The 25,985-nt window shown below is 41.4% G+C and overlaps 2 protein-coding genes across 10 annotated transcripts; both read left to right on the forward strand.

Annotated features, from left to right (window-relative positions):
* Positions 1-290: 290 nt before the first annotated feature.
* snrpd3l (small nuclear ribonucleoprotein D3 polypeptide, like) lies at positions 291-3,871 on the forward strand. Of its 8 annotated transcripts, none has more exons than XM_010877471.4 (4): positions 291-396; positions 1,424-1,562; positions 3,114-3,306; positions 3,386-3,871. In XM_010877471.4, exons 2-4 carry the CDS (start codon positions 1,437-1,439, stop codon positions 3,448-3,450), a joined length of 384 nt encoding a protein of 127 aa, XP_010875773.1. In that variant the 5' UTR covers positions 291-396; positions 1,424-1,436; the 3' UTR covers positions 3,451-3,871. The 8 variants fall into 8 exon arrangements, with proteins under 8 accessions (XP_010875773.1, XP_010875769.1, XP_010875776.1 ...); XM_010877467.4 differs by lacking the exon at positions 291-396 and adding an exon at positions 621-744; XM_010877474.3 differs by lacking the exon at positions 291-396 and adding an exon at positions 872-896.
* Positions 3,872-4,920: 1,049 nt separating this feature from the next.
* LOC105014838 (calcium/calmodulin-dependent protein kinase kinase 2) lies at positions 4,921-25,360 on the forward strand. Of its 2 annotated transcripts, XM_013137151.4 has the most exons (17): positions 4,921-5,067; positions 8,503-9,074; positions 9,573-9,620; positions 10,941-10,994; positions 13,707-13,758; positions 13,854-13,987; positions 14,695-14,731; positions 14,870-14,891; positions 15,043-15,134; positions 15,666-15,865; positions 15,995-16,048; positions 16,237-16,310; positions 16,401-16,488; positions 16,691-16,822; positions 17,960-18,072; positions 18,904-18,957; positions 22,431-25,360. In XM_013137151.4, the coding sequence occupies exons 2-17, from the start codon at positions 8,556-8,558 to the stop codon at positions 22,501-22,503; spliced, it is 1,746 nt and encodes a 581-aa protein (XP_012992605.2). In that variant the 5' UTR covers positions 4,921-5,067; positions 8,503-8,555; the 3' UTR covers positions 22,504-25,360. The 2 variants fall into 2 exon arrangements, with proteins under 2 accessions (XP_012992605.2, XP_012992606.2); XM_013137152.4 differs by lacking the exon at positions 18,904-18,957 and having other exon boundaries at positions 4,923-5,067.
* Positions 25,361-25,985: the final 625 nt, after the last annotated feature.

A 25,985-nucleotide genomic window follows, 5' to 3' on the forward strand; every position in this document is an offset into this window, starting at 1 on the left:
ATATAACAGGTCGTGATGTAAACGCACTCCTATATATAAAATACGTCAGTTTGTCACTCATGGTTGTAGTTCTGACAGTTTCACATAAGAAACTTGCTTAAATATAGGTTTTGCATTTAGATATCTAGAAAAATACCAACGACGGAGTAATTTTTCTTACCACACTCTTCAGTCAGGGGTACTTGGCCGATTCGGCTCGTCAGCTCAGCAAACGTTTCCGGAAGTGTCGGGATGTTGCTGATCTGAGTTAAATTTCTTTGCTAGTTTTCAGTTGCATGCTGGGTAGTAGAAAACGCGCAAAATACGCACAGAACACTCTCAGGGCTGCTTATTTACTGCACGTTGCAGAATATTCAAATATCTAGAAAAATCCATTACATTCAAGCTCAAATAAAGGTAGGAACTGCGTTACAATTTTAAATATCTGTGAATGCCCATAATCCCGCATAAATTAGCGTTTCAATCAGGAAAGTTTCCTCAAGCCCAAGAATGTTGAACACAATGTAATTTAAACATAGGGCTACCCTTGTTTTTAACGCCGTTTATCTTTTTGGAGGTAGAAATTTAATTTTCATATGACAGTGTAATTACCTACATTTACTTCTGAACAAATATTCCTGTCCTTCAAGTTTTCAGATCACTAGAAACATGTAATAACGTGCACGAATTCGGCGTATGGTGCATTTATTTTATTGTCATGAAATCTGAGATACCTTTTCTATTTGCAAACACTGCCGCATTAGGGTAAGTCGCGCCACAAAACGTACGTTTAATTACACTCGAAAATCCTATAGCTACGCACTCCTGGACTGGGGTTGCTCGCTTGTAGGGCAGGCGTGCCAGGAGGAATTTGTAGCTGGTCTTGAACGTAGCACGGATACACCAGGAAAACTCGGGTTATTAAATGGTTTAGCTAAAAAAAAAATCATCCCATCTATGCTTTGCGTTCACACTCAAAGAATAACTTAAGCTTTCAATTTACTATCAGGAGTAGTGAGTTGATTCCTAATTGCGGTCATCGTGTGAGGTTATTAGGCTACGTTCGTTTTTCTTGCTTATTTTTCAATTTTCTATGTTAAAAACGTCAGTGGAATTTTTTTTACTTTTGAATGAATCAAGAGTCATGGTTTCCTGTGCGGGTTTTCATCTTTTCACCAGTATATGAACAAGTCGTTCGTGAATGTGAATCAAATTAATGTGGATCAAATTGAGACAAGAGATAAAGTAGAAGTTATATGCTATGAAGGGGAATAACGACGACTAATCCCGATTTGTGAACTTAGTCAGTCATTCTTATTCACCTTTATACAACCGGGAAATGGGATGTTTGGAATTGGGTCAATACATTTACTGGATGATTAGCAAATTCCTTCGGTGTGCTACCTATTAAAGACAAAACATTTACTCTGCATTTTTTATACAGGACCCCTACAAATATGTCGATTGGTGTGCCCATCAAAGTTCTACATGAAGCAGAGGGTCACATTGTGACCTGTGAGACCAACACTGGTGAAGTGTACAGGGGCAAGCTCATTGAGGCTGAGGACAACATGAACTGTCAGGTAACTGATGGAATTTTAAGGTCAAGGACTTATGCAGCATTTTCCATAAAAAATATCAGATAACCTTTAGATATGACTAGATACAGTTAAAAAAAGAGTCTCTGGCTGAGTGTCAGGACTGATACTCACCACTGCCATGTTTGCAAGTCAATTGTTGAAGTTCGGGACATTTGTAGGCTTGTACTTGGAAGTGGGGGCTCATGTACACCGAACTCTCCAATAATGAAAATATACGGAGACAAAGTGGGCATCAGACAAAGCATGGAGTGAAACACAAGTAAACCTGGATTTGACTCCTTTAAACCGCTCGGTATGCTTGTAGTTAGTAATGAAAGTGTCAGGTCCTAATGGAGTTATAGAACCGATATTCAACACACTGCCGATAGGTGGCGCAAACTTGCCTAGTGCACCTTTAAGGCTTTACCCAATTGCCCAGACACTGAACCTCAAGCAAAATAGCCACTGTAGTTGTTTCAGGTCCTGAAAAAAGTTATATGGAAACACAAGCGATTACTGTACAATACTTATTTAAGAATGTTTGTATGTGGCCCTATATGGAGTTATTTTTGTTTCAATAACACAAGCATTTGTATTGTAAACTAATATATTGAAATGAAAACATCACTCAAATAATATTTGTGATCAGGAAATAAATACTGCAAATATTTTTTTTTAAATAGGCTACTGTGTCTGGGACTTTGGTTACAGTGCACTTTAACCGTTCTTAAAATAAGATGTGCCGATTGTATCTCCTGAACAATTGTCTTGTGCACATATGTTAGCTTAATAACAAGCTAAGACGAAGCTGGCTCGAAAGAAGATTTATACAAATAACTGCTTGTGGGGATTGTGCTAGGTAGGTGAGGAACATAACCAAGCCAAAATCACGTTATTGTACATAATGCATATCTATGGATGGTGTACTGTATGACCAATAACAGTATCACGTTATATAATTGTAAGAGGCACAGTAGATGAACTGTATTGGCCAAGTAAATCTGTGGTGAGACCACTGTTGCTTGTCTCAAATTATTCTGTTAAAGCCTAGCAATAATGGCATATTTACTTTGGGAAATATGATGCAAATCAAATAAATTCAGAAATAAAACCCAGAAATAATAGTTGTTTATAATGTGTATTTCCACCTTCACAAAGAATTCAGAACATTTCAGTTTTTCAAAATTTTTGAAAAACAGAATTATTGATTTTACATACATATTCAGAGCCTGTGCTATGACACTCAATTGAGCTCATGTGCATCCCGTTTCCATTGATCATCCTTGAAGTTTCTACCACTTACTTGATTGAACATCTCTAGGGAGACCTACATAGTTGTGCAGCAATGTTCCCCATTCCCTATCTACCATTATGCTTCCAATTCCTACCTACCCACATCACAGCAGTCGTACTTAATATGGGATACCTAGGCCACTTGTATACTCTGTTATAGATTAACTCAGAGTTCCTACATGTACTAACTATAAAGATTCACCCCTTTTGAGATATGGATTCATTATCCTCTTTACAGACTTGTTACACCTTCCTTTTCAGATGTCAAATATCACTGTTACGTATCGAGATGGCCGTGTAGCCCAACTGGAGCAAGTATATATTCGGGGAAGCAAGATTCGCTTCCTGATCCTACCAGACATGTTAAAGAATGCCCCTATGTTAAAGAGCATGAAAAACAAGAACCAGGGCTCGGGAGCAGGCAGAGGAAAGGCAGCTATTCTTAAAGCTCAGGGTGGGTGCTGCTACCTCTACATTCTGTACTACACACAGTTAAATAGTAAGGTAACTGGTAACATCTCTGTTTTCTGCAGTGGCTGCCAGAGGACGAGGTCGTGGAGGGATAGGAAGAGGAAACATTTTCCAGAAGAGGCGATAGTATACATTGGTTGATTTAAAATTGTTGGACATTTTTTTTTATTTATATATATTTTGAGAGAATCTGGTAAACTCATTTTTGCTAGCTTTTTGCATGTTCATGTAACCTGAATTTTGATGTTTATTCTTTTTTGTTTTTTAAACACCGTCAACATGTATTTGAGGCTTTTTGTCTCAATTGATGTGCCTTACAATATCTGCGCTATTACTGCAAGTAACTGTCATTATTGCCGATCGAGCCGGAAGACTAAAGCACTATTTTCTTGTCAGGGCAATGGCACTCAAAAGACATGTACATATTTTGATCCTTAAATTGCACTCTACCTCTGACAATAGGAAACATTGGAAATCTGTGTTTTTATGTTGTGAATGTATGTAACTACTTTTGGCCCTTTTTTTTCCTCAATGAGACTAAACCTGGTTAAATAAAGGTTATTTATATATATATATATTAGACTATGAATTTGATTAATTACAGCACTGCAGCCGTAATATTGTTTTGTAATGTTACATACAGAACTCAATCAGCTGGACTCACGCAGTCTCATTAGCTCCTGTAATTGTGTTTTCCAGTTTTAAGTGTAGACTATATAAGTAATGTGGACTTATTTCTTCTATATATAGATCCACAACCTCACCATACTGTACTTCCAGTTTCAGTACTTTTAAAGTAATTACATATTTTTTAATTATCTGCAAAGTTTCCTTCATAGTGTTTGTCAGTTGTACATTACTGCACAGGTTTAATCCCCACAGCACTTAGTTTAAGCAACCCTTTGCCCAGTTCCAAATGTTCAAATAACCAGTGTCAAAAATGGAAAAGCTTTTATCTAATGCATCCCACCCACACCTGGCAAATTCTTTGATTTCACACTGATTAAAAATATAAATATCTTAACATGCAACCAACAAATTATTATATTAGGCACCATTTTTCAGTTTTGAAGATTCACGATGTTATGACATATTTCCCTTGGTATACAAAGCATTTATAGATGTCCCCGTTTTCCAACTATTCAGTTTGCGACCGACAGTTCGGAAATACAAAAGAATAATGAATTAATGAAAAGAAATTATGTGAGATTGGTGCAGAGTATGGCAACTGATTTAAATGGCGGCTGGGACCACAGTCGAGTCTTATAATATCAACTAAGTTGGTGGCGCATAAAAAGAAAATGTTTTCTACAGACTTGAAATTCAAGAAACGGATTATGTTCATAATCCCAGCTCCGAAGTATTTCTGAACAGTTTTGTTTCCAACGCAAATGACAACAGCAAAAACGTATACACACTCCCTAAGTTACAATGCATACAATTAATATATTTGAACAATAACATTTTTACAATACACTTTACAGCAAATAAGTGACAGAAATATTTAAGATACCACATTTTAGGAATGACCCCACTGGGTTCTCGGTTTCTGGTTAGCTTGATTGGTCGTTTGGAGGATGCTCACCACCTATCACAACGATGCCCTGTTCAGTTTCTCCAGAGATGGTTTCGCTGTTCGTGTAGCTCGCTAGCTAGCAGCATTATCAGCGCTATTTTATACATCAAGTCAGATAACTAACAAACATAAATCTGCACATCTTAGAACAAACCTTCTCATGTCTAGGTAAGTTTGTGAGCCACGGCTTCACGTTTTTATATACCACGCGTCGCGTTTGTGGTCGAGTTTATACAATAATAACGAACGTCGCTTTCCCCAAACATCTGTCTCGTACTGACTGGTATTAGCCAGCTAGCTCCATCAGCATGAAAGACGACGATATATAGGAAATCTGTCAACATGTAGCAAATGTACTAGGTCGATGTTTATTTTATTTTATTCGAATATAAATTCTCCCAAGAATGGGAACATGTACTGTAAGTATTAACTGACCTTGCAATTTAAAAATGTATTAATCATTAAACACCTAGCAGAGTTATACAAATTATTGGTCTAGCTGCTAGTTTTGGTTGTTGTAACGTTGACCTGTGTGGTGAACATTGAGGCCTTTTAATGTTGCAAGGATACAGTAGCTAAATGTGTTTGTGTGTGTGTGTGTGTGTGCTGTTTTTAAATTATGCTTTGCGTTTGTCTTTGCCTCTGTCTGAAAATGATCTTGCCGTTTTTGTAGCCTGCTGGCTATATTGACAATATTATATAATTAGCTTATCTTATTATTGTTTTGATGGGCTTATGTGCCCCCGCCCGGATGACTGAAGTCCTACTATTATCCCATGTTTTGTGTGTGTGCTACAGAATATAAAAAGGCTTTTTTAATATATATATTTTAATTTCCATTCTCTGTTGTAATCGGCCCCGGCTGGGTCTTTTTAAGGTATTGTTACGTGGTATTTGTGGGATGTAGAATGACATTGACATTAATGCAAATTGCTTCCCATTCAATTGATGATTGGCCATATCGCTGGCCATGTGCAAATTACAGCCTCTCTCTGTCCTGTCAAGTTTATTACAATTATGTCTAATAATGTGGGCACTCCAGATGTTTAGCCATAAAGCCCATTGAGCCCCCTGAATACATAGTACAGTGCATCAACTATGGTTTACTTGAGAGAAAAAACGTCATTCACAAGGACTTATCTTGTGTGGGCCTATAGATCAGTGGCAGGGTTGTTATCTTGAGCTTCAGTGATGTTGAGAATACTCTTCTGATCCAGATGGCTCTGGCAGTGTTCCTGTCCTCAGAGTGGACCCTGAACATAAAATGTTGATAACCCTCACCCCTCCCTGCCCTCCTCAGGTCCAGTGACCTGTTACAGTCACCAGTGGCATCTGGAGCGGATCGGCATTTCTTTGTTACTAGTGTAGAAAACCGCTTCTTCAGTGATCCTCTGTATTGAGAGATCAGTTAATTAGCCGTAACCTCAGATCTCTAGGACCGAGAAAGTAAATGGTTAGCCCACACCCACAGCAACCCCGTAAGCCCACAACATTTGGTTCTGTCTAGAACAGGGGAGAATTGTAGACATTTCAGCTGATTCGAATAGTGACAACAAAATGTGTAAGTATGTCAACTACCAGATGTTCGTGCACAAGCTCAGGCATTTGCATGTATATGTGTATAACTCATCCACAGACTGTGGGCTTTTGTCTTGCTATCCATCTGAGATGAAAGTAGGTTGCGGCCAATTAATTGACTTCCCTCTGATAATAAAATGCTCAGTGTAGCTTCTAAACTGTTGGTTGGGCAGGCTAGCTAGGTCTATATTTTGGTCCATGTTTAACTGTGTTTCTTTACTCGTAGCGTTAAATCAGGCCATCACAGTGTTTGTGACTCCAAGGGAGGGAAAAGGCTTTGCGCTAAAAGAAGTAAGGTGGCACCTTGTTTCTGGGTCTGATTTCCATTATTCTCTGTGGAAATCGCCCCCTGCTGGGTCTTTTTAAGGTATTGTTACCTGGTAACAAGATTGGGGGGTGGGGGTGTTGGGGGGTGGATCCCAAGGGTTTTCCAATCCACTGCATATTTTAGAAATGTCTCTTTAGATGACAAACACATAATAGCTGTTGTTGCCTTCCCCTCAGTGGATACAGTCTGCGTGTAGTAGGAGAATGAGGGCGTCGTTGGTGAAGTACAGCAAAAGGGAAATGGCTTGTAAGAGCTTCCTAATATATCTGGACAGTACAAGCCATGAGCACCCACACCAAGCTGAGGGGGAGATATGACGGGCGATGTGGAGGTGTCAGGCAGTGGAGAACAGAGAGCCAGCTTGGGGAAGAAACATAGACAGTGTCAGTGTGAGAGCCCAAGCAATTGACTCTTAGAAGATGGTGAAGGTAGAGATGGGGAGAGGGAGTGGTGTATACAAGGGACATTCTTTGAGTGCGGAGGCGAGAAAGAGAGGGAAAAACAAGGCCACCTGGAGGGGGCGTCTCTTCCCACACACATTCTCCTGGTTTCGAGCTCGGTCTATGTGGCCCAGTCAGCTTGCACACACACTTCGCTCCAATCCCCTCAACGCCAGAAACCAACCTGCCGAGAGAGAGCACTCACAGGCAGAGTCAACATCAGAACAGATAATGGATTGGGTTGGAACTGGGGGTGTAAACAACTTGAGAGATAAACCACTGTGTTTATCTGACATAGAGAATCTATGCGTTACGGAGGCTTCAGAGACTGTTTCAGAGACGGTCAGGCCTATTTCCGATTGCAGTTGTTCAAACATTGAGTGAATTACAGGATGCTGGTAATGTTGCCTAGACTTTTAGTTCTGACAGCTGTAGGTTGTTTGGTTCCCACGTATGTTTATTAAGTTCATGTAAATGTTTCTAGTTATGTGTTGATATGGATAAGTGGTCTGTTAAATAACTAAAATGTTAATGTTCATCTGTATTTGTCTCATCTTGCTAAAATGTTTTGCCACATCAGGGTGGGGTACTTGCGTGAAGTTGTCTACCCAGCCAATGCAAAACTTCAGTAAAATAGGCTTATTCGTTTGTGCTGTTCATTTTTGTTTATGCTGCTATAATTTGTTTGTTATTAACAAATATTTTATAGGTTATTTTGAGGTCACTCAGCCTGCCAACATGCTCCAAATTCACCCAAAATAGTCTTGTTTTGTTCTGCTCCATTTCTGCGGTTGGACATTTTGTTTGTGCTGCTGCTAAATATTAGTAGACATGTCATTTTAGGTGATGATGTCACCTGCCCCTAACATGCTTGAACTGACTCAAAATAGTCGAAGATCAATTGAGTTGAAGATCAATGATATTTGATTCCTTCCCTCACTAAGTTACAATCATTATTCCTGTCATTTAAGGGGAATAAAGTCCACAAAGTTGATATTTTTTCTCTATTTACTAATGATGTGGGGAAAACGAGGAGATGGCATTAATGATATGTTATGAAATGACTGGCATATCTGTAAAAGCCATGTAGACAATATTTCTTTCACTTTGATTTTTGTCGATCCAACCTCTTTGGCAGGACAACGGCTCCTGGGCTCTGTAAATCTAGAGACCTGTGCTGGCCAGGGTGATGGTGTAGCCATTTGAGCCTGTCGTGGTTATCACGTTCTCTCTCAGTAAACATTTTTTTTTTCTCAGCTGAGGCAGACCCCTGATGGAAGAGCAGCCCACGGGCCCCGGGGAGTGTCGTCATGTTTCCCTGTGTTTCCTCCTGGCCTCCCGCTGAGACCCCGTCGCCCTGCGGCCATGCCCCTTTACCCCCCCACACACAGCCCCTGCCCGACCTGTTGTGCAGCTGCCCCGCTCCGACCCCCAGCCCCCACCCTGTCCCGGACTACATGGAGTCCCTCATCGTGGTGACCGAGTACGAGCCCGAGGTGGAAGACATGGACAGCTCCGAGACCCCTGAACCCGGCCCTCCCTCCTTCAGGGCACCCTCCTGCGACCTGCTGTCCCACGCCGTGGGCCGCCCGGAGGCCCTGTTTCCCGAGCCCCAGGAGCACCGTGGGAGACTGAACCTGTCGGACAGGAAGCTGTCCCTGCAGGAGCGCTCCCAGACGGCCACGCCTCTCTGCGGCTCGCCGGGGCACAATGGGCGCTACATCTACCCGTCGCTGCCCTACTCGCCCATCACCTCGCCCCACTCATCCCCCCGGCTGCCCCGGAGACCCACCGTGGAGTCTCACCGTGTGTCCATCACAGACCTGCAGGTAGGCCGCAACCCCTCTGCCTTTCATCCTCCTACAACTTTGTGCCAAGTTCTATGAACACATCCAGCTGAACGTTTGCCCCATTTGTCCCCAGTGCTAAATGAAGCAGCATACTGGTATAAAGGTAAGGTCTGTGGTCAGTAGATGCCAGCTAGCTGCCCGATGAGTCTCAAAACCATGTTCCTGTAGACTCCCTGTAGAGGTCTGTTTGCCAAATAAACCAGAGCCCCCTAGTCACTGCTGGCTGGGCTATTAACCTGCTCCTGGATTGCCAGGATGTAAACTAGCACATCCCATTACTTATGTTTAGACAAGCTAACTTCTGGCAGTTTGTTTGCCAAGGTGATCTGTCTTGAAAGTTTCTTTTTAGTAAGCGTGTTATTTTTACATGGGTTGTTGTTTTTGCTAATGTGACGCTTAATGTGACGAGTGTGGTAGACCAAGATAAATGCATTAGTCAACCAAAGATGTTCCACCTCTTGTGTCTCTCTGTCTCAGGACTGCGTGCAGCTCAACCAGTACAAGCTGAAAGACGAAATTGGGAAGGTAATGTTGTTGCACTTCTAAGCACTTCAACCTTGCATATTAAGAAGACAGGATCATTAAGGGCACTGTAGCCATCTTTCTTAGTTCTAACGGCTGGTCTTGTCCTCATTTCAAATTCCCTGAAAATCCTAGGACTACCAAGGGAAAGTGACAGGATGAGAGGCTGGTATAAATAGTCTCCTGTCCTTGAGTTGTGTGCCAAGGGGCCCAGTCGGTCTCTGCTCTGTATGGAGGAGACAATGGGAGCCTGTCAGGATGGGCGGAGTTGTGAAAGAGTTCTGCCTGCAATCTCTGCGTTTCCCCAGTCTTTGGGATCGGCTCCCTGCTGTAGCCCCAATCTGTTATCCCAGCTGGGACATACACTGAGTGCGTGCGTGTCTGTGCGTGCGTGTCTGTGCGTGCGGGTCTGTGCGTGCGTGTCTGTGCGTGCGTGTCTGTGCGTGCGTGTCTGTGCATGCGTCTCTGTGCATGCGTCTCTGTGCATGCGTCTCTGTGCGTGCGTATCTGTCTTTCTGTGCACTCCTGTGTGTGCGTGTCTGTGTGTGCGTGTCTGTGGGTGCGTGTCTGTGCATGCGTCTCTGTGCGTGCGTATCTGTCTTTCTGTGCGCGTCTGTGTGCGCGCGTCTGTGTGCGCGCGTCTGTGTGCGCGCGTGTCTGTGTGCGCGCGTGTCTGTGTGCGCGCGTGTCTGTGTGCGCGCGTGTCTGTGTGCGCGCGTGTCTGTGTGCGCGCGTGTCTGTGTGCGCGCGTGTCTGTCTTTCTGTGCACTTCTGTGTGTCTGTTATGTGCGTGCATGCCCGGACATGTGTATACCGTTGATTGTGTGTTAACTCATATTTTCCAGCTAATTGGGCTAAGCTCTTGAGTATGCATGTAGGCGTTCATAGAAAAGCTTGGTCGCATTAATTAGCCACATAACGTGTGTGTTGGTGTGTGAGTGTGTGGGGCTGCTACTAGAATTGAAGCAGTCTGTCCTTAATGAAAGTGGTCTGCCCACACATTTACGATGGGTCAGCTTGATTAAGCTATGCTTTCGGTTTCAGGCCTTTTAATAGTCTTATGGGTATACAAGGTAGCATGCAACAACATTTTTATTGTCTCTTCCTACTTTACGAATCTAGATAAAGAGAGATGGTAAGCAGAAATAACAAGAAAACACTAGTATAAGTAATGTAGTTATAGTAATGTTATTTACTAAGAATGTATGCAAAACTGTGTGTGTTCTTGGGGGTATACACAACATACAGTAAACAGCATTTTAGTGGGTTATTAACAGCTGCTGAATGTCACACTCTTCTAACTGTTTTCTGTTCTCTGATAAGGGCTCCTATGGTGTTGTCAAGCTGGCCTACAATGAAGATGACAACACCTACTATGTGAGTCATACACAAACATATTACCATCCAAATGAGAAATCCAATTATAAGCTTAACAATCACCTTAACCCCCAAAACCAAACTGTATTTCTGCCCCAGATGTAACTTGTACCCTAAGCCTTAATCATCAAGCTGAAAATAGGCGTTTTCCTCACAGGAAGCCGAGAACTGTCCCTACTAGGCCACATTTTCTTAGTTTTACTATCATTACAGAGATTTTTCTTCTTCACACTAGGATAGTGAAAGAAGACACAAAACACTGCTACATTTCCTAAATTCACTATTGGAACAATGACCGCTGAGCTATGCCATTACTGATGGGTATTAGGTTTGACCGTATGTGAATCTGAACAGGCTGCGTTATTTGATGAGAAACACTGTTCCATGATGTGTCTTGTTGTTGTGTACTAGTAGTAGACAGAGCGAATGTGAGTTCTGCTGCTTAGTCACTATGGCTATGGGAATTCTATCCAGTCGCTGCGGCCAGGTCATCAGTGGCCAGGAGTGCAGCAGATGGTGGTGAATAATTTGTCCACTGCTGACGGGGGGACAACCTGTGTATGCCGGACAGGTCGGCCATCTTGTCTGATTCTAGGGACAGCTTGTGGTAGGTTCAGCCCCCTGTAAGCCAAGTGGTGGTGGTTCAGCTTAATTAACTTTGGTAGGTGTTTTGTTAGATTTCAGTTTTCTTTAATGTCTGTGGTGAACCGTGACTATTGGAGCAAGGCCCTTAGTTGAGGAGAAAGATCTGACATCATACATATTGATAGAGAACTCGGATGTCTGTGTATACAGAGCATGACTTGAGACCTTTATTTTGCAGACCTTTGTAGAAGCAATTCTTTCATGACAGAGTCAAACGGTCCTAAGCCACGCGTCGGCTGTGTCTCGCAGAAGCAGCACTCGTACACAACGGTTATAATTATCGATTGCAGGAACCATGTTATAAGAAAATATGGTTGTGTCGTTTCAAAGAAACATTTGCCATAACAGTCACTCAAATAGTTGCGGAATAAATTCAACCACACAGCTACTCACATTGTTTCAAGACCATGAACAGTAAAGGCTGTCGGAGAGAAATAAGTTGCGCTGTATTCGATGATCTCCAGCAACGTTGAAAAAATGTAACACAACAACCCAGTACTTCCAATTGCAATGTCATTACCTTTGTTTTTACCACACAACCAGTGTGTATATGTATTTCATCAAGTGTATTTAAAATGCTATGAATGACATGGCACCAAAAAAGCCAGCTGTAAACGAAAACAAAAATCCAATCACCTTTACGATTATCATTTCAAAATGAAGTCTATTCTCCTGTCCATCTTTATGAAATTTGCAATGGCAGGTTCATGTCGTCTTTATTTTAAATTCCGAAATAAGTACTTTTTCAATTAAGATCAAAGCCAGGGTTGACAGCTTCTAGAGGGCCTTGAGGCATCGTACAGTTGTCCCACCTTTTACCAAACAATTTGTGATTGATTCTATTGTAATTCCAAAATACTGCTCTTATTGAGGTCAATGTCAGTGACGCTGGCTGGTGCCTTCTATTCAAAGCCTGGGGCCTAGCCTACGAGCGTTGAGCCCAACTAGATTATTTCTACCAAGAGACTACCAAAGAAAAAATCTGATTGGATATTTTTTCTCTTCTTTTTCAAAAACAAACTCAAGAAATTCAATAGGAAGATCATAACAATTAAGACAACAAAAAAAAGATTAAATTAATTAAAACCATATTACAATTTCTATTATATAAAAATATATACAGATTTGTATCCATCCTTTGGCCCTCTCTGAGGGCGTAGAGGGCCCTGACAGTTCCTCACTGTTTAAAGTAGATTGAACTCCAGAAGTATATTGGACAGTGACACATTTGTTTTGGCTGCATTTCAGCAATTACAAGTACTATGGATTTAAAGAGCAGACTGTCAGCTTTGTTTGATTCTAGGCCACGTAAGTGAGGGGTTACTGGCAGTGTATTCAATCCTCTCCTCTGGGACCCACTGTCATTTCATAGTTTTGTTTGTGGCCCTTAACAGGCACACCTAATTTGCAAATCAAGGGCCTGATTATTGGATGACTCTGGAATAGATCAAATACCTGGAATGGGTGGGAGTCCCCGAGGGACTAGTTGAATAACTCTAGTTAATGGCATTCCATCTTCCCAGCAAGGAAATTGTAAAGGTTCTCCAAACTGGAATTTCTTCTGAATGGAAGCTTTTAAAAGTAGCTTTATAACAATCCCTAGATGGGTGTTTAAGATGTGTTCTGTATCCACACATGTATTACTTCACTCTTATTCCAACAGCTTCTGTATCCATAGAAAGTAACACACAGATTGATAAAGCTTTGTTTAGCTGGTATACTGGGTTGTGGGTTATCACAATATCATCTGCATATGGAAAAATGTTTACTGTGTTTTTGTTAATATAACCATGTGAAATCAGCCAAATGTGTACCATAATTAGAAAAAGAAAAAAAACTTTATTATTGTTTACATAGTATATTTTATGTTTCTCAGACTGTTTCTGCATAATGCTTTGGACATGTTGATATTATGTTTGACACTGAGCTATTTCTCAAAATGTCAGTGTCAATTGTAAGCTGTAATGGAAGGCCATTGTAAGCTGGTCATAATGTGTCGGTTATGTTGCCTGTTACTACACTCATCTTACACTGCACTGTCTTTCTCTCTCTCCTCTATTCTTCCAGGCCATGAAAGTGTTGTCGAAGAAGAGACTGATGCGGCAAGCCGGTTTCCCCCGTAAGTACCGAGCCAGGTGGTTCAGTCCAGTACAGAGTATGATCACTAATCTACTCAGTACAGTACACTCTCCCCCCCGTCCTGTCCGTCTGCAGGGAGACCACCCCCCCGCGGAGCCAAAGCAGCCCCCGAAGGCCCGCCTCAGCCCAAAGGACCCCTGGAACGGGTCTACCAAGAGATTGCCATCCTGAAAAAGCTGGACCATCCTAATGTAGTGAAGCTTGTGGAGGTGGGTCTGTAATCTGGTGTCCGTTTGTTTCACTCAAGCAGTTGTTCTGTCAGTTCATGATACATTTGTAATTGTGGCACTCTTTGAGTTTAGTGTTATTTTCCTGAAAAGGGAGTCTCCCTGATTCATATCCAATTGTGTTATTGTGATTGTCAGAAATTGGTTATTTAGGCTATAAGGCACAAGTGGAACTGGTATATTGCCAATATATCATGGCTAAGAGCTGTTCATAGGCATGGCACATTACAAACTAGTTAACAAAGTTATTTTCAGTCATACCTGTGGTATACGATCTCTTACATAACTGAGTTGTTTTAATGCTGATTGGCTGATAGCCATGGTATATGGGACTGTATAACACAGTTATGACATCACATCTCTTCTTACTTCTCTAATTGCAGTAGTAACTACTTTATAAGCGCAGTAAGGCATCTTAGGGGTTTGTGATATATGGCCAAAACAGCACAATTAAGAACTGTGTCCAGACACTTCGCAGTGTGTCATGTCTAAGAACCTCTCTTTGCCGTGGTATATTGGCCATATACCAAACCCTTTTTTGCTTACTGCTTACATATATCACAGCTATCAGCAAATCAGACATCAGGTTTGGAACCATCCAGTTAATAATTGTTTATCACAGACAGTGAGTAGTGTTCTGTTGCTGTTGCCTTGTGTTCCTCTCACTGTCTTCCATCTTCTCCTGCCAGGTTCTGGATGACCCTGGTGAGGACCATCTGTACATGGGTAAGACTGGCCTGACTCTCCCTGTGCCTGGCAGTACGCACACAACTCCCACTCATTGTGATCTGAGCCACCCGCAACTATCTCTTCAATCAGAACTAGCTTCAGTGTTGTAATGATGACTTTCTGTTCTGTTCACAGTGTTTGAGCTGGTCAAACGGGGGTGAGTTAAGCCTGTTGTTTTTTAATAACTGTAAGCTGTAGTGAACCCAATCTCAAACACCAACTTATATCACTGTTGTGTGTGTCTGGGTCTGTCTCTTTGTGTCTCATTCTGGGTCTCTGTCTGGTTGTGGGGCTGTGCCTGTGTGAAGGGCTGTGATGGAGGAGGTGCCCACAGACAAGCCGCTGAATGAAGACCAGGCTCGGTTCTACTTCAAAGACCTGCTCAGGGGGATTGAGTTCTGTGAGTGGGTTCTCCCTCATAATCACAGTACTGTCTGATCCCTACAGACTCCCACCACCCAACATAACTTAGTGGCTTTGACTTGCCTTATTGCACTCAAATACAGAATGGACCCTAAAAAGCTGTTCCTTAGGCATTGATCTCCTCTTGTATCCTAAAAAGCTGTTCCTTAGGCATTGATCTCCTCTTGTATCCTAGAAAGCTGTTCCTTAGGCATTGCTCTCCTCTTGTATCCTAAAAATATGTTGCTTAGGCATTGCCCTCCTCTTGTATCCTTAAAAGCTGTTCCTTAGGCATTGATCTCTTGTATCCTAAAAAGCTGTTCCTTAGGCATTGCCCTCCTCTTGTATCCTAAAAAGCTGTTCCTTAGGCATTGCTCTCCTCTTGAACAAGGCCTAAAGTAGTGCACTATTAGCCAAAATAGGGTGCTCTTTCAGGTGACTTCCCATGAGCTTTGTTCTACTAAAGCTGTACAGACAGGCAGCAGTCTTCCTGAACCTTTTCTACAGTGAGGTATGTGTTGTTTTACAGTGCATTACCAGAAGATTATCCACCGGGACATCAAGCCCTCTAACCTCCTGGTCGGGGAGGACGGTCATGTTAAGATCGCAGACTTTGGGGTCAGTAACCAGTTTGAGGGAGCAGATGCCCTGTTGACCAGCACAGTGGGCACGCCCGCCTTCCTGGCCCCCGAGACCCTCTCCGATACCAGGAAGAACTTCTCTGGCAAAGTGAATGGCCTTCTGTCACCCCCTAAATGGCTCTTTGAGAATTACACATTGGGTGTTTATTCTCAGAAATGGGACGTTTGTGGGACGTTGCGGGTTTTACCTGAACTCTGTTTCTGTTTCTCCATGTAGGCATTGGATGTTTGGGCCATGGGAGTGACGCTTTATTGTTTTGTGTTCGGAGCGGTAAACCTGTTTCCTTCCAGTAACATTCCATGTATTCCATTGGCTTGCACATACTATCTCACAATCCATTTCTCAAATCACCGTAATGCTGTAGGTCAGATGATAATACTGTTACAGAACACGTCACCGTTTTACATTTGGATCTATTCTGACAATCACGTTCCCTGTATTATGACTCCCGTCAACAGTGTCCTTTTATGGATGATCGCATCCTCAACCTTCATCATAAAATCAAGACCCAGCCAGTAGAGCTCCCAGACCAGTGAGTGCTCTATCCACCTCTACGGGGAGGCTTATGAGTCATTACAAATGCATGCCGTAAGCATCTCTGACTTTGATTGTGCCTCCACAGCGCAGACATATCGGACGATCTGAAAGATCTGCTACTAAAGATGCTGGACAAGAATCCAGAGAGCAGGATATCGGTACCACAGATTAAGGTTTGCCTCTTTCTCATTTTCTTTGTTTTGTATGTATGCTCGCGTGTTTTGAGAAGTAATCAAATCGGAAGTTAGGCAAGGTTTCAGAAATCTTATTCGGGTTTTACTGAACTGAAACACAACCGAGTTAGCCCCAGCTCTTTCAGGGGAACCGTAACTTGGTGTCTGCTTGCGTCATATCGAGTGTCGTTTCTCCCTCCAGGTGCACCCGTGGGTGACGAGGAACGGAGCAGAGCCCCTCCCCCTGGAGGATGATAACTGCTGCATGCTGATCGAGGTGACCGAGGAGGAGGTGGAGAACTCTGTCAAGCACATCCCTAGCCTGGCCACTGTAGTAAGTAATAGGAGGAGGTGGAGAACTCTGTCAAGCACATCCCTAGCCTGGCCACTGTAGTAAGTAATAGGAGGAGGTGGAGAACTCTGTCAAGCACATCCCTAGCCTGGCCACTGTAGTAAGTAATAGGAGGAGGTGGAGAACTCTGTCAAGCACATCCCTAGCCTGGCCACTGTAGTAAGTAATAGGAGGAGGTGGAGAACTCTGTCAAGCACATCCCTAGCCTGGCCACTGTAGTAAGTAATAGGAGGAGGTGGAGAACTCTGTCAAGCACATCCCTAGCCTGGCCACTGTAGTAAGTAATATGAGGAGGTGGAGAACTCTGTCAAGCACATCCCTAGCCTGGCCACTGTAGTAAGTAATAGGAGGAGGTGGAGAACTCTGTCAAGCACATCCCTAGCCTGGCCACTGTAGTAAGTAATATGAGGAGGTGGAGAACTCTGTCAAGCACATCCCTAGCCTGGCCACTGTAGTAAGTAATAGGAGGAGGTGGAGAACTCTGTCAAGCACATCCCTAGCCTGGCCACTGTAGTAAGTAATAGGAGGAGGTGGAGAACTCTGTCAAGCACATCCCTAGCCTGGCCACTGTAGTAAGTAATATGAGGAGGTGGAGAACTCTGTCAAGCACATCCCTAGCCTGGCCACTGTAGTAAGTAATATGAGGAGGTGGAGAACTCTGTCAAGCACATCCCTAGCCTGGCCACTGTAGTAAGTAATAGGAAGACAAACACATGTCACAGGAAGAATCGCTTGTTTTCTGCTAAGCAGTGTCTGTTGCAGTGACATGAAGCCATCATTTGCAGCTCACAATGTAGCTTTGATATAATTGCTTTTTTATTTGTTTAATATGGGACAGTTTATTGTGAGGAACAGAAGTGTTCAATTTGCAGTGGTCTCTTAAATTTAAAACTTCTGTTCCTCACTCAAAACCTTACTTTCCAACTTTTTTGGAAAGGAAAGAAAAAGGTGCAGTGGTCTCTTCATTTTTTCCGGAGCTGTATGTAACATGGCAAATGCTTTGTTTGATGTATGACCAAGTATAATGAATGCTGATAGCTTCTCCAACTCTGTTGCAATTCAAACAGCCCATCACACATCTCAACATGCTCTGACTGATCAAGTTATGTCTCTTTCTAGATTCTGGTGAAGACCATGCTCAGGAAGAGGTCTTTTGGGAACCCCTTTGACTGGGGCCGTCAGAGGACAGAAGACAAAGGCAGCAGTCTTTTGACACCTAGACACATTCTCCCGTAAGTCCTCCTGTGTTTGGCCTGCTGCTCTAGTTGGTGGAGGAAACGTCCTGTAAAAGCAGTTGGCTTAGGTCATTTGGGATTTTCTGCTTATTTCTGGAAGGTTTCTGGAAAACTGGGAAGTTTTAGAAAGTTTTGGGGTCAGTTCCATTTCAATTCAGAAAATAATTCAAATTCCTCATGTTCCTGACTGAGAAACGTTGAACATTATTATTAAACCTTTATTTCAACAAGGAAGACAGACTGAGACCAAGGTCTCTTACAGCTGGGCCCTGCATAAACATCTCTGGAAAAAATGAAGAGACCACTGCACCTTTTTCTTTCCTTTCCAAAAAAGTTGGAAAGGAAAGTTTTGAGTGAGGAACAGAAGGGTTCAATTTGCAGTGGTCTCTTAATTTTAACCCTTCTGTTCCTCACTCAAAACCTTCCTTTCCAAATTTTTTGGAAAGGAAAGAAAAAGGTGCAGTGGTCTCTTAATTTTTTTTCGAGCTGTACGTTTTAACACACAGTTTAGGTTCAATCATTAAAAAAAACGAACAGAAAAAGAAAAAAACACATTACAAAGTGCATTGCTTTGAACACCGCTTCAAGTACATTGCTTTGAACGTAATCGGAATACTGCAGAATTGAAACAGGATTGGCCCAACCCTGGAAAAACATGCTAGAGGGGCTTTTTATTCTCTCATTGAATTCTAGCTCAGCGTCACATAGATGGTGTAAAGATCCCTTCTCTCTATGGGCAACCAAGGATACGTTGGCCTACATTTGCACTGGCAGCATGTTAATCTGTCTTTCTTCCACCCCCTCAACCCTACCTTTCCTGCCCTCCAGCAAAAAGAGAGCGGGCAATGTGAGATACTGCTACATTCATAGTAACCAAAGAAGGTAAAGGACTACGGGCCTGCCTTGCCTGGCTATATACAGTATACGAGCACTAATTAAGTGGTATGAAACACACTTAAATCCGTAGGCATGAATGGTGTTAGGACCTATTGACACTCACAGCTTTATTTAGTTTAACCGCTGTATCATTGAGATTTTTTTTTTTTTTTGGGGATTAGCATTGATGGAAACGTTTGGCAATGTTAGCTTGTAAACTCCCAGTTGTTGCACATTACCTTAAAGCTTGGTTCTGGACTAGTCATTGAATCAGCACTAGTAAAAGTGTTACTTCTAAAATTGCACTAATGACTAGCTATGACTAGACTGGCCCATGAACAAATATACATCACAGGCCTCTTTTCCCCTAATATCCCCACACATATTCCACTCCAGATAGGCCTTCCTCATATCCCACCCCACTACATCCCTGTAACTGAAACCTGAGCTATTTCGCTGGTGGCGGACAATGTGAATGCACTATAGTGATGGATTCAGAAGCATGGACAGCCCAGTGCTTACCCTACACAGTCTGCACCAGAATCACCCAGCAGAAACACAGCAGCTGGTCAGAGGGGGCCATAGAAATGCTCATGACTTGCATGGGAACGCCCCTAAGCACAAAGACACAATTCAAGTATTTCTGGTGCAGAGGTCTATTGCAAAAACCACAGCAAATCAATCAAAAATCTGTATTGTCTCAGCACCTCCTATGACATGAACACTGGTATGGCCTATTTATGGAACATGTATACTATTTTTTTTTTCTTCTGTTATTATTGTGGGCCTAGTTCACACTCGTGACAGGTCTGACAATTTAACAGAAATGGTGCCGGGACCAAAAGAAATAGAATAGCTTACTCATTTTAACATGGACTTTATTTCTTCAGTGCTTTCGAGAAAGGATAAGTGTAATCTGTTTCTGTGTTTTCACCTTTAGTTTTTTGAGCAACACTTCTGTGTTCAAATTTAAACATTTACATTTCTATCGTTGTCTTTTGTTCTGACTCACATGAAGTTGATGTTCACCCAATCTTTCAGAGCAGGCCAATATAAACTTAAAATTATTAAACAGAATCTGCATAATTTCCCATAAATCTTTGCACTACAATAAACATTACGTATTTGCTATGAGATATAAATATACTTAAATATACAGTATTTATTAAAATCAATAAATATATACAGTATATACAAGTATTTGATACACTGCCGATTTTGCAGGTTTTCCTACTAACAAAGCATGTAGAGGTCTGAGAGACCTTATTTTTTAAATAATTTCTTAGCATTTTATTGCATTACATTATTATTTGATCACCTACCAACCAGTAAGAATTCCTGCTCTCACAGACCTGTTAGTTTTTCTTTAAGAAGCCTTCCTGTTCTCCACTCATTACCTGTATTAACTGCACCTGTTTGAACTTGTTACCTGTATAAAAGACACCTGGGCATCAATGATCATGAGGAAGGTGAGGGATCAGCCCAGAACTACACGGTAGGACCTGTTCAATGACCTGAAGAGAGCTGGGATCACAGTCTCAAAGAAATTAGTACCATTAGTAACACACTACACGGTCATGGATTAAAATCCTGCAGCGCACGCAAGGTCCCCCTGCTCAAGCCAACGCATGTCCAGGCCCTGAAGTTTGCCAATGACCATCTGGATGATCCAGAGGAGGAATGGGAGAAGGTCATGTGGTCTGATGAGACAAAAATAGAGCTTTTTGGTCTAAACTCCACTCGCAGTGTTTGGAGGAAGAAGAAGGATGAGTACAACCCCAAGAACACCATCCCAACCGTGAAGCGTGGAGGTGGAAACATCATTCTTTGGGGATGCTTTTCTGCAAAGGGGACAGGACGACTACACTGTATTGAGGGGAGGATGGATTGGGTCATGTATCGCGAGATCTTGGCCAACAACCTCCTTCCCTCAGTAAGAGCATTGAGGATAGGTCGTTGCTGGGTCTTCCAGCATGACAATGACCCGAAACACACAGCCAGGGCAACTAAGGAGTTGGTCCTGGAGTGGCGTAGCCATTCTCCAGACCTGAACCCAATAGAAAATCTTTGGAGGGAGCTAAAAGTCTGTATTGCCCAGCGACAGCCCTGAAACCTGAAGGATCTGGAGAAGGTTTGTATGGAGGAGTCAAGAACTACAGGAAACGTATGATCTCTGTAATTCCAAACAATGGTTCCTGTACCAAATATTAAGTTCTGCTTTTCTAATGTATCAAATACTTATGTCATGCAATAAAATTCTAATTAATTACTTAAAAATCATACAGACCTCTACAAGAGGGAAAATCTGCAAAATCGGCAGTGTATCAAATACTTGTTCTCCCCACTGTATACTATATGCTATACATTGGTAAAAATGACAGTTAACAACACTGCCTGAGGTGAATTGTCATGGAAATATGCTTGCATGACAACTCTATTCTTTTACTTCTTTATTTTATTATATGAGGCAGGTTTGCCAGCAATGAAAGGGCCCGGGCAGGGAGCGACCAAAGGATTCTTAACCTTAAAGGGATCAAAGGGCTCCTGACCTTAAAGGGATCAAAGGGCTCCTGACCCTCAAGAGATCAAAGGGCTCCTGATACTTGAGAGTTAGCTGCTGGTGACTAGTAAATATTGAAATGGCGACTAGTCAGAAATCTATAGTTGATATCTGAACCCTATATAGTTCCCCACATAGTTAAATGTAAAAAATAAATAAATAAAATATTATCAATTAGAATAGATACATAGGTTTGGAATAAGTACTACTATGCGATCAACTTTTAAAAATGTTAACTAGTAACAATTGGAATAGTAGTAAAGAATAAGTAGTTGCTTATACATAATGACTTAAGTTCCAAGCATTACATGTTAAATTGCTTGTCATACAATGTGAATAGGCCCTGTTTTTGTCAACACATTAACATACAGAAAATTGAATAATTATAGTCAATTACTACCATCTCTTGGAAACTCCTACTGTTCTCCAATGGCGTTGTTCCAAGCCCAATCTTAATGGTTTTTGGCCAAGTGTATATTGAACTATAACAAAACATTTGTTTTCAGTAACTAAGATTCTCATTGTGAACCCTCATTGTAATAATCTTCCTAACATGATCAATGTCAACCAGACTAGTACTTGGCCAAACTCTTACAGAATTGCAGCCTAAACAGCTTGCTGTAAAAACCCAGAATTTCTTTGGCACTGATTCCTCTGCATGCAGCACCACAAACCCTCCCCGCCCCAGCAACATAACCAGTGAACTACTTTAATGTTGTCTTGTGTCTCTGACATTGACTAACCGCATGCTAAATTCCCTCTCTGCTTGCTCTCTCCAGTTATGTAACAAGTGAATGGTTCCACTCCATTGCCCAGCTTAACTGAGGTTAACTAAATGTATCTTCGCAGGGATTGAATTGACACAGGTACTTAGCACTGTAGGCTGTATTGAATTCTGTTCCTCTGGTCTGTTTCCTAGGAAACAGGAGAGTGGGGAGGGCTTAAGAAGTATGGACCTGCCTTTTGTGGGCGAAGATGAGGCTCTTTCCTGATGTGGTTTTTCAACTCGATTTTGGGGGCATGCTAGTGATCTGACATGCTGCCCCCCTCAAGCCTACCCTTTACTCACTGCTCTATGTTGGAGAAGCCACCAGTTGGTTTTATGGAAGTGGATGGAACTGTTGGAAAGCTCCATTTAAGGACAAGACAGGAGCCTGGACCCCTTTCAGGGATAAACTCCCTTCTTGCTATGTCACTCTAATGCATGCTAATGTTACTATCTCAGGCTTCTGGTGAAAAGGTTTGTTTTAGACTAGGTACACGTTTCCCCACCCTCTTCTCCATTTAAATATGGTCACATGTTTACTGCAAGGGTGTAGGTGCAAAGCTGGGTGTTTATGGATGGCTGTACATTTCAAAGAGTGACTCCTGGCCCCCACAAGATAAGAGCTGATGACTTGATTGTCATAGTCACTCATTAATGTGGCCAGTTTTGAAACATATTCATGTTTTGAGCAGAAACCTGTACAGGAGAGGTTTATTGAAGTGAGAAAATGGTTTACTACACTCAGAGTATGCTTCTGAGTTTATTTCCAAATGTAAACATTGTATGTTACAAGTTTTTATTGTATAAGTAACAGTTGCACATTAATAGAATTAGTGAGAAATGCATTTTTTTCTACACTAAGGGTTAGTTGTGAAATGTTATTTAGTTACTAAAAACAAAATGAAACAATCTTTCTAATATATAGTGGAGTCTTCACCTCCCATTGCAGTCTTCATATTTTGCTGACAAAAAATATGTATTGTTCTTCCTAAAGATCCACAAAACCAGGAATTCTAATATGGAAGTCTGGGCCACCCAGGAAGACAATTATTGTTTCCGACAAAATTAAATCCGAGACATGGTTTGCATATTGGTTTCAATCCATAATTCCCAACCGAATTTACAGAGCATGATTTAAGTCCAAATTATTCACAGCTGTATTGTCTGTCAAAGGTACTTCCACCAAATAATCAATTATATTACAAGTATTGAATATAATTAATATATCTTAATCTCATTTCATAGTAATTTGGATATTGTTTTTGAATATTATATCTATAGAATGAGCTGCACATTTGATAGATTTATTTTTATTTTAAGGCAGCAAATGAGAATGAATGCAGCGAGGGATGACGGGGTTGAGGCCGTGTGGGATGGAGGAGGGCTTTAAACTGTCACTAGTGGGTGTTTTTGTTTACTTCTAAAAATGTGGATTGTAACCAGGAAATAATACAATGTTGAAGTTCAAATCAAAATGTTTTTGTTTCTTTTTATATATACTAGATTTACAGATGTTTTTTAAACACCTCATTTTCAGAACACCAAAAAGCAAATCAATTGTGTGATTTTGTAAAGCATTCGTAGAGAAACAAACACCTTTAAACAAATTAATATTTGTAAATGCAATGGGATTGTGAAATTACATCAGTTACAGGCTCTTACAGTTTTAATACAAGGTATATAGTATGACCACAGAGCGCTTGTACAATCTATGCATGACATACCTGTTATGGAAATTTTTTAATTTAGCATAGATTAAATTTGTCATCAGATATTGTACGATCCAAATGTGACTGTAGAATTCAAGTGCAGTCTCTTTCAACTCAGCTTATTCTCTATTTTTAGATGAGCCCAAAGCGGTCCAAAGATCTTCCCAGTTATCTAGTGGCATGTTATTTTGATTTATTTTTTTACCTCTTGCCCTATTTGCATGTAGTTAGACAGCCTTGGTATATGAATAGCTGCACTCACTAGACATGTTTTATGGTTCCAGATGATATTATTGAAACGACAGTAATTCAACAATGAATGAATGCTTCCACATACTGATTATGTCAGCACTAACGTGCATTGTCGTATGTCAAACGGAGTCGTTACATATGCGTACCAGTCTCCAGGAGCCGGGTCTACCCAATTGTGGTACTCACTGCTGCGCTATCTGACGTAAGACAAAGCACCGTGTTGAATGTATGAGAAAGGCAAACATTTTTTTTTTGTACACATGTTCATGCATGTCACTGATGTATGTGAAATCCCTATAAACTGTATGTTTTTATTTTTAAGACTATGCATAAAAATGTCACTAGTGCAACGCTGGACCTTGCCGGTCAGCTTATCATGTATGCTCTGTTCTGTGGTACCTGAGGTTGGAGCTCCCTAAAGCTGACCACCTAGTATGGAAGTACCAGTTTTGGACATGGAGATCTCGCCATCCTGTACAATGTTTAGAAGGGACCATTTTGATATTTATCTGTAACATTCAAAAAGGATAAGATACTACTTAGAATTCAAACTCCAAGTCAAATTTTGCAAAAAAATATTCTTATACTTGATAATCACAGTCACAGTGATTTAAAATGCTACCTCATTTGGATAGTAAAAATCTGTTATGAAATAACCCACTATCATGGCTTTTATTTTGGACTGTTGAAAACGGCCCAAGACAAACTGTTTTATCCTTCCCTTCCATGTGAAACCACTCCCCTAAGAACCTATAAAATAGTTGAGTTTGACAACATGGTTAAATTTAATTTACCCCACAGAATGATCTATGATATTTGTATGTATACATATTTAATCTAAGCTTTTGGTTTATCACAGTCTTTTTCTTATCTTATTGGAAGGGCTTGTATTCCCAATACCTTTACTGTACATTCAATATCACAGTGTACTGTAGCATAAGTCATTCATTATAGTGAGAGCTTTGGGGCTTCTACCTAAAAAGCATGCCAACACCCTGTAAACGTACTATTCAATTATCATAGCATGACAGAACTGCTCACAAAACAAGAGCTCATAATGAATTATTCTATACATATTGTATCCAGTTCATTATTTGAATAAATGACGGTTGCCTTTCTGCAGTTATTTGTCCTTTCTTTATTACATTATTGTAGCTTTGCAGGGATAAATTGTTTAGGTGTTTGGTCATGTTTTTAGGCCATCAGGTAATGCCTAGTGGTATTCAATTGTATAGCCTGCATCCTTTGCTGTATCAGAGACCAAACAGGACTACAAAGTTAGTTTTTTTTTTTTTGGTGGAATGAGATTGTTCAGTACACTACTCAGCAACAGAGCAAACATCTAAGAACTTAACAAACCTGCTCATTGCCCTTGGCCTGACCAGAAAAAATACATTTTGCTCTGGGGCATCCCTTAGGTGAGGATATATGGCCACACCCAAATAAAGTAGCAGGTGAGCCTTTATGTGGTTTCTCTTGTCTGTACTGTCACTGGAAGCCCTTGAGAACAATTCATAAATGGCCCAGCATGTACTAAAACCATATGGGAGTTTGTCTTCCAGTGTGCGGTCAAGTGCTTTCTCTGGACAGCAGAGGGTGCTCTCAGAGTGTATACAAATAGGAGAGAGGAAGTGAGATACATTTACTTCCTAAAGCGGTAGTTATGCTGTCTTTGCATATTCACCTGGCAAGCAAAACATTTCACAATTTAATACAGGCGTTTATCTAACAACCCCATCGAATATAC

The sequence above is a fragment of the Esox lucius genome, chromosome 14, assembly GCF_011004845.1.
Source record: "Esox lucius isolate fEsoLuc1 chromosome 14, fEsoLuc1.pri, whole genome shotgun sequence".
NCBI lineage: Eukaryota > Metazoa > Chordata > Actinopteri > Esociformes > Esocidae > Esox > Esox lucius.